The sequence below is a fragment of the Etheostoma spectabile genome, chromosome 9 (assembly GCF_008692095.1).
Source record: "Etheostoma spectabile isolate EspeVRDwgs_2016 chromosome 9, UIUC_Espe_1.0, whole genome shotgun sequence".
In the NCBI taxonomy this organism is placed as follows: domain Eukaryota; kingdom Metazoa; phylum Chordata; class Actinopteri; order Perciformes; family Percidae; genus Etheostoma; species Etheostoma spectabile.
The window spans coordinates 13,593,671-13,603,161 of NC_045741.1; the positions used below are offsets into that span (position 1 = coordinate 13,593,671).

Below are 9,491 nucleotides of genomic sequence, written 5' to 3' on the forward strand. Positions count from 1 at the left end.
AAGGAACCAAAAAGGAATTAAACAAAAAGTAAAAACAGTCCCCAAATTATTCTGTTATAATCTCTGACAAATGTTTTCAGTATGTTACACTGCCAAAAGGCTTTATGAGATCTGCAGTGGAATGTAGGTTCAGACAAAGTCCCATTTTGTTAAATTTTCTTTATTAATAACCCTAAAATTGGCTTTATAAAGATAAGAAAAATGTAGCTCACTGGAGAAAACGTCTGAAAATCAATCTGTGCAGAGGAGTGTTTTCCTCCAGCTAAGGACCAGTGGACTCACTACTTCCTCCCCTCTGACTCTCTACGTCTCTTTTTCTCTCTGCAGAGAAAATGGTCCAGACAAGGGCTGACCCGCAATTTCCACCAACTGCAGAATGGCTGCGGATCAGCTCCACTTTGTGTTGGCTTCGTTCTACGCTGTCCTTCAATACCCACCAGGTCCGAAATTGTTGGCTGCAGCCATGATTGACAGCTGAAGTCACGAGGACCCACGAGATTTTGCGAATTCACGTATGATTGCGCAATATAACAGGATGTAGTTTCTATAAACAGAACCACAAAACCTCTGACCAGATGTCTTATTTTGTTTCTGTGTTCGACTTCCTGTCCTGCACAATCTGCCCTGTGCTGAATTCATGCAGGGATCTCCGTCCTTCGGCAAAAATAGAAGCTCTGGGTATCTGCTCCGGAGTGCAGCGGATCACTGGATCTAGGACGGTGTCGGAACGCATTCCTTCCAAAGTCAGTGAAAATACACACATTGAAACCTGTTGACTCCGTCGTTGTTCCGGAGTGGATCCGTAGCCGTTCCACAGTTGGTGGAAATTGCGGGATAGTATTGCACCTTAACAATGGTGTACTTAGCACTTATGAACAAAGAAAACATGAAGTACTGAAAACTGGCATTGAATATCTGGTCAGATTTATCTATTCTTTACTCAGATTATAGTTAAATTTGAATCAAAATTCTGACAGTCATGGCTGGGTTGGATCGGTGGGTACAGCAGGTGCACATACTGTATACTGAGAAGTTTAAGCCTTGACGCAGAGGTCCAGGGTTTGAATGAGAATCAGAGCCAGAATCAGCTTTATTTGCCAGGTATGAGGACACATACGAGGAATTTTTCTTTGGATCGTATTCCTCACAATGTGCTTACTCATACAAAGCAAACAACAAAACAAACAATATATACACACTATAAACAGAAACAATATAGACAAGCTGAGACAATAGTGCAATAAAGAGTGCAATGTCTGCAGGAGTAAATTATAATTATGATAGCTTTAATTATTTTAATTATAAGGGACTATAGTGCAAAGAATGCTGGAATAATCCGAATGAATCTGACCTGTGATGGTTTCCTGCATGTCTCCCCCCTCTCTCCCCCCCCCCTCTCTCACCTAGCTGTCCTATCAAATAAAGGCAGAAAAGCTCAAAAAATAATATTTTAAAAAAAAGCTTGTGATTAGATAACATTTATTATTTGAGAGCTTTGGCTTCTGTTTAAATTTCTAAAAGTAACTATCAAAACAAAGTACTTTATCATACATCATACAACCATGCTAGAGACTGAACGTGAGGCTTTGCTAAGGCACATTGGTGCTACAAGCTAAATGCCGACGTCATTATGCTAACATGCTCACAATGACGATGTTAACATGTCGATGTTAAGCAGGTTTAATGTTTACAATGTTCACCATGCTACGCTAACATTTGCTAATTAGCACTCGAAAATGTTCCTAGAACAAATGAAAAATGAATAGAATAGAGTAGAATGGAAAGCTGGGAATATTATGTATGTATTATGTTTCTGTTATATTTATGTTAGCATAATGAAACAATAATAAAGTGGACTGTGCTCAATATGTAATGCTCCCAAGGTACATAATCAATAAAAACAAATAGCAAGCCTTAAATATCTCCCATATATCCTGTTAACAAATATACACACCTTGGGAATATTAAACAGTGTTGGACTTCCTCTGCTTCATAATTCATTATTTTGATTAATCTTGGCAATTATGCCTGAGGACTGGATAGTTTCCTTTCTGTTCTAATTTATTTTTGTTGGCCTACACTGGTGACTTTTACAAATTGGGCTGTGTCCACTGTCAACAGACTGTAAAACGGTAAGAATTAATGACTCTGCAATTCAAACAAGCTAGAAGAGACACTGTGTATGTCTTTGCAGTATCAGCTTGTCTAAAAGGAAAATTGTAGTTTACACAGAGTCAGCCCCCACTGGCCACTTTCAGAGACTGTTGTTGGACGTTGGTTGCCACACTGGTATTCACACATGCACAACAGCAAGTCACAAAGCCAAGGTAATAAAGTTTAGATGTGGTATTAAACTAGAAAATATGTTCTGTTCTCCTTCTCTGTGTGTTTGTTGAACTCTAAACATTAGGAATAGAAACAAAGGAAGGGTGAGAAGGAAGGATATAGATAAGCTTGGGGAAGGTCACAAGAGCTGTGCACGTCTGAAGTGGTGAGGGGGGTTAGGAATACCCGAAGGTTGAGGTATGTTTTGTTCGGTGCGGTATCCACTGCAACAGTCTGCTGGTGGGAGTTTTGGAGGGGGGCATGCTCTTGTCTGTTGTTGACATTAACCCCAGCTGACCTAAACATACACACAACTGATCTACCCGCTGTACAGAAGAAGAAAAAGCTCTTGCTCTCCTGTTTCTTGCTTTTACTTTGTCCAACTGTGCATTTATAGCAAAGCTTGGAAGTGTTGCAAGACGTGAAATACAACTCAGACTTAATCTCAGCTGTGATGAAGTTGTTGTGTGTGAACCTGAACGGAGAGTTCAGAAAACACATCAATAAGAAACCAGACAAAATCGTCATTAATACTGAGTAAGTTAAGGTCAGGAAGTACAAGGTCATGGTGGACAGATATTTTGCAAACAGGTTTTGGGCTGTGGGTTACACAACATCATTAATCAGTCCATAAAATAGTTTCTGATCTCACATACTTTATTTAGTGATCAAAACGTTTATTTTTCTATCCTATCTGGGGTTTTTTCCAATACTGGAGATATTTTCCTGTTTTCATCTTTTAGCATGTCTGAATTAAAACATGATGAATTGCATCAAAATATGGGAGACCCCATTTCTTTCTATTCACAAACTGTCTGAGTGTTTGATTTGGGACCAGCAGTCTAAATCACCCACAGTAATGTCCAGAAAGCTGTAACAAGCAGGAACTGCTGCAGAGTGGACAGACTGGCAGCTAAAAATACACGGCATGGAAACTCCTCTTGAATCAAACAATGAATTAGCACACACACACACACACACACACACACACACACACACACACACACACACAGTAAAGCCTCCTGGCAGGCAGTGTTAAGTGAATAAACAGTGGATAATTTTTTGTCCAGGGTAGATGGATAATGGGGATATAGAGGAGGTCGTTATTTTAACTAAAAACACCAGCTTTGCTATTACAGGAGTTGTGTGGTGGGTGTAAAGATTCCATACACAAGGGAAGCAAGAGAAAGACTCTCTCTTGGTCTCTTTGCCTCTCGAAGCAGCGATTCTCACTCTGCTTTTACTGTAGTTGTGTCTGCTTTTTTATATTCTGTCAGGAGGATACCTTGTTGTGTGTTATCACACTTATACTTAACTTACTTACTTAAAACACCAGTGACAGTTAGATGGTAATGTAGCACAAAGCAAACAAACTGTTGTTAGTAAGAATAATTGCGTTTTAATGTACCTTGCGCATTGATTTAAACTGTTGCACAGAAATTAGTTTAAGATGTGCCAGCAAGTCAGAAACACACATTTTCCATGGCCCCTTATACAATATGATGTCAGTTTTCAAAATATGGAAACCATTTCAAATTTTTTTTTAACTATCTATGGTTGTTTGATTCCTAAAGTTAGCTCAAAAAAACATTCCAGTGACAGCCTCTGTTGTGTTTGATGATTACTTGTAGCCAGCAGTGAACAAACTTGGTTAAGTAGGTCCCTTTTTACTGTATTGACATTACAGAAGTCTCTCGTTAGCATCTTCTATGCTACTTGTTGCAAAGTGACGCATATGTGACTCAAATCTGCACTTGACTCACATTGGGCAGTGACATAGAATTTCTGCAGCAAAAGACACAAAATGCAGCATTTACTAAGCCCAACAAAACAAAGATCTAGAGAGGTTTCAAGAGAAACTGCAGTCTAAAACACAATCTATGGTCAATACAATATACTATTATCTGTTGTATAAGGGCAGACCTGACACATATAAAATAATGCAGTTTCAGTAATTCTACCTGATAATAGTGTTTTTATGACATTGGGCTATGACTGACTAAATGTTCCTGTTTGGAGAGAACATGTGTTTGTGTTTTGGAAGAATTATTTGATTTTGAGACATGTCTGCAGTGTTTTGGTAGACACAGTGTATTGTGTTTTATAATATTTTGAAAATTAGTGTTGGAGTTTAGTTTACAATGTGTGATTTTGAGCATAAAGTTAACCATTTTTTGTTGTAGGTGTGTTGGTGCGTTAGAGTTTAGGAAAATTAAAAGTAATGAAAAAATTGTCATAGCAATCGTAAAAAACTGTAATGTTCCATGACAGCCGTTTGGCCGGACTGATTTTTTTAATTACTGAGTCAATGAAAAGAGATAAAAAAATGTGACATTTGCTTTTTTTCCTTGCTGTTTTTGCCACCAGTACCTTCTTGTTGTCTGATATTATGCTGTAATTTTGTATAAATTGTATATGTTTAAATTTAAAGACAAATTCTATCCCTTCAAGATCAACAACTTATTTTGTAGTTACAGGAAGACTTTGCCCTGTTTTTTGCCCTTTTCACTACTAACACTACTGTTTTTCTGGCAGTGCTGCACCCGCTTCTTCTCAAGTGCAACCAATGAGCTTCACTAGGTGTAACAAGAAGATGGTCCTCCCCAACCAGTAAGAGTTGCTAGTGCAGCAGAAATGACAAAAACCCTCAAAGGCTTACCACCCAACAACCCCAAGACGGCCTATTGTGTTTGATGGAATGAACTACCACATCAGAGTTAATGTAGCCCAAGGTTTGACCAGTGTTCTTCCCCCCTACATCGAAGACTCGGTTTTAGGGTTATGACTGGCTTAAAATCAGGGTTAGGCACAGAGTGATTCATGTTTGGGTAAGCCCTCAGGGAATTGAATGCCCGTCAGTAAAACATCTTTAGAAGTGAAGCAGTACAAGATTGTGTGTATGAGTATTTACCTGTGCACAGCGTCTGTGGTTTTCACACCAAACCAGAACTTGGTCACTCTGGAAGAGACGGAGAGGATGAGGATTAAAACAAACAGAGAGAGAGAGAGAGAGAGAGAGAGAGAGAGAGAGAGAGAGAGAGAGAGAGAGAGAGAAATAAATCGTTCACAGACTAATCCTGTGTTTGACACATTCTGCCCACACTTGACCCATTTGTGTAAGACTGCTGTCTAACATACAAGGAGACAGAAAGCTAAATATTGTTCATAAAAGGTCACCATATAACCAGAGCAAACCTGACATGTAGACAGACACACACTCAACCTTTCTCTTATTTACATATTATCCTCAGGGTGCAAAATGACTTAACACACTGTATTTGTGGTTGCTGAACCAGACAGAGGCTGCGTCACTTGGTGAGATCTAGGTTTATGTGTGTGTCTGTGTGTGTGTGTGTGTGTGTGTGCATGTGTGTGTGTCTGTGTGTGTGTGTGTGTGTGTACAGTTGCTGCTAAGTGAGTCAAGACCACCAGTAAACATGGCTGCTATAACCACTGTGACAGAGGGAGACGTCATCTCATGACCGCAGGGACAGAATTACAGATTAACCATCCAACCCCTCAAAGTCCCTTCAACTTTTCAAAATTTGGGAACCCCAGATAGCTCAGATGGTGGAGCAGGCACCCATAAATAGCAGGTTACTCCTCGACGGAGCAGGCCCAGGTTCGACTCTGACCTGTAGAACTCTGCTGCATGTCATTCACCCTCTCTCTCCCCTTTCATGTCTTCTGCTGTCCTATAAAAATAACAGCTGATAATCTTAAACAAACAAAAATTCAAAATTTTCTTCCATCCGAGAAAAACTCTTTGAAATAAACTTGTAATCATCCATAATTGGTATTAAACGTACAAGCCCACGTAGATCTGCTTTTACCTGTTGATGTCTGAACTATATGAATTATTTTTTTGTCGTCATAATTGCGTAACTGTGAAATGCCGACATCTTGTTATATTTAATTAATTATTTCAACAGTTTAAATATTGCAGACTCAAACCTATTAGTTGTTTTTAACTTGAATTGGTGAGATATTCACTCAGTGTGGAAAAACTGCTGCTCTTTGCTTTGTCATCATCAGCACAATCATGATGCCATCATCCAACATCAAAACAACTATTACAATGTGTGTGTGCAGTTGTGTATCTGTCTATTGTCATGTGTGTGTTCCTCCAGGGAGTTTATGAGCCTCTAGTGTGTGTGTGTATGTGTGTGTGTGTGTGTGTGTGTTTGTGTGTGTGTGTGTGTGTGTGTGTGTGTGTGTGTGTGTGTGGGATAAGCCCTCTTAACGACTCCTAAACCATCTCCTGAGCGCGCTGTATTTAGCCTGAACTAAGCTTATCTCTTTAGACACCAGCACTTTTCAGGCCTTCTCCTCTTTTAAGTAGCCTTTGTGCTGCTGGTATGATGAGCGTTAAGGGGTTAGAGTTAGGATAACAGAGCAGAGGTTAAAGTTTAGAGATTAGGGATTTAGGTCTTTCACGGTACAGAAGCTATTGAATTGACTCATACACTTTTAACATTCAAAACAGATGCATACTGACTATTATGGTAAAATACCTGCAAAAGGAACTAAATTGAACTTTGATGTATGAATATGAGGACTAATTACATAAACGTATAAGCCCTGTAAAGATGCTGCACGTATCAGCTAAAGAAGTTACTGTCACTAGAACAGCCGAGGATTTTTCCTGAAGTGAGGACAGGATTAAGGCTCTGACATACTTTAAAGAAGTGCTGGTCTGACAGCACAGTTAAAAGCTTCTTTCTTTCTAGCATGGGGACGGCTGCCTCTCACAATTTTTGTAAATCTTTAAAACTGACAAACCATCAGTCCTGCCTGCTTTCTGCGGAGACTGGTAATTGAGCATATGTGTGAAAATGGTCAGAGCTCCAAGTTCTCCACAAATTTTGTTTGCCTCATTCCTCTCATACTCTCACCCTTGTCCAGTGCTACAGCTGCTTACTGTTGCCTCGGTTGACCAGCTGTTGGCACCAGTGACTAGGTGGTTAGTTTTCCAGAGAGGAGTAATCAGGAGTGCAACCAAAATCAGGATCAAATTCTGAACAAAGACCAAAACAATTTCATTCAGATTTTAGAACGCTTAAACTAAAATTCTGTCTGTAAAATGGTTGTTGGGCATAATCTTGGGAGAAATACAAAGGTATTTTTCCCCATGCTGGTATGCCTTCAAGACTTAAATGAGTATTAATTGGGTGGACAGCTTTGATTTAACAGTAATCTGTGCTAGCTGTTGAAGGGAGATAATGCTGATGCTGCTGCTTAACCAGCCTTTATAGTGATCAATATGAGAGAGAGAAGAAGAAGAAAGCAGGAGAGCATAAAAGTAAATCTCTGATGAACATATTAGGTAACAAGTCTGTGGGGAAGGATGGGTGGAAAGAGGAATAGATGAGAGGAAAACAGAGGAACGGCTGTCATGGTATCACTACAGAGACAGAGAAACACCTTCCTTATTTGCCTACCTTTCCTCTCTTTCCTCCTGTCCTCAAGGCCCTTTTTTACTTCACATAACTGATGCCGCCAAGGGGCTACTGAATGCATAAGTAAATGGATGCAGGTCTTAGTACCAGTGTAACTCACTACTTAAATGGAGGAGGTTGTTAGCTCTTTCAAACATTAAAACACGGTTGTGAATTGACACCGAGTCTCCCTCTGTATTTTCCCAATTTTCCCATCTGAATCCATTGGTATGTTTTTTCAAAGACAAACTTTTGCAGACATTAAAAGTCCCAACTGTAAATGGACCACATGTTTGAGAGAATGGAAATATTTGCAAGTGTTACATTTAAGCGATACAAGCTTTGTTGGACATTCTACACATTCTGAGATCCAACAAAGCGTTGAATTTTATTTCCCACAAAGCATTTGCAAATCCAATGTTTTACACCATTTTAAGTTACTTGTTGGCCGTCATGTTTTTCACTGCCTTTGTCGGGGCATTGCTGCTTTCTGTGGTGCTTAACCGCCACCTGTGGCTCAGTGGAATAACGTGAAAACATTGGCAGGATTGTTTGTTTGCATTGTACAGACAAACAAAACGGTGATCCACTCATGAAAACATTGCTTGTCAAAAACTCCACAGGGTACCTTTAAGTTGCATTAGTGCTGCAGAATTGGGATGCTGGGGGTGCAGCAGTGAAGCAAATTCCACCCTCAGATCCCCTTTCAGCATCAGTCTGTGAGGTTCTGTGAATTCTTTGTGATGGAGTGATATCATCTACTGATTTTATTACTTTGGCTTCTATTACAAATTCCCCACGTTTACCACAGTTTCCTTTAAAAGTTGCCAAATGTATGTACCTGGACTGGTGGGGTTGTTATGTAAGGTGAAAGACCAATATGTGTATTGGAGAGAGATTCTTGCAGCTGCATTGCAATCTGCTCTAAAATTGCTAGTGGAGAACAATGTTTCTACCACTGTAATAATATAAAGAGATATGTCCCTGTATAACTGCTGAAGAGTGGAACAAAATTATAAAAAAAAAGGAAAATTACACACTGGTGTGGAATTAATTCAACAGACATATTGTGATTCTTGATTGCAGTATTGCTCTGCTCCATCCTGGGTTGAACATTTGTACTCTAGCAAAAGGAAGGTTAATTCAACCAACCAACCTTCTGCCTTTCTTTTGGTGGAGTAAAAATGGCTACAGGAAAATACTCTTTTTCTTTGTGTCCTTCATTTGTACCCAACTCTTCCTCTTTGTCTCCTCACATTGTTGTCAACTTCTGTTAAAATGTCAGCAGAGGACTTCAAAATGACGGTGATGATATACTGTAGATGCTCCAGTCAAAGAACTGAGGACAGTTAAACATCTCCAGATTTTCACTAAGGAGATATAAAGCTGCTTTCCCCGCTGCTGGCCTCACATCTTCATCCCCTATCTTGATCTTTTTCACGCTCGCTTTCTTTTTCTGTCTTCCTTGGCATAACATCCCCCTTTTTCTGTCAATGCTCGTCAGCCCCCTCTGCAACACACACATTAATGCACGCACACATGGATTTACACGTACACACACTGATCCCAAGTCAATTTCATGGGACATATTTGCTGTCAGAGCCAATCAAGGCAGTTGAGATGGACCTGTGTGCCGTATGGATATTAAAACGTATGGTCAGAGTGGGGTTTCGGAGGGTCTCAGAGTATGTATGTGTGTGTGTGTGTGTGTGTGTGTGTGTGTGTGTG

The 9,491-nt window shown here is 39.8% G+C and overlaps 1 protein-coding gene across 1 annotated transcript in view; it reads right to left on the minus strand.

The window, feature by feature from the left end:
* anos1b (anosmin 1b) overlaps positions 1 to 9,491 on the minus strand; it is a 43,898-nt gene that overhangs the window by 27,527 nt on the left and 6,880 nt on the right. The window contains exon 2 of the mRNA XM_032524924.1: positions 5,237 to 5,284. Coding sequence (XP_032380815.1) covers positions 5,237 to 5,284 — 48 coding nt within the window. The remainder of the gene's footprint in view (positions 1 to 5,236; positions 5,285 to 9,491) is intronic.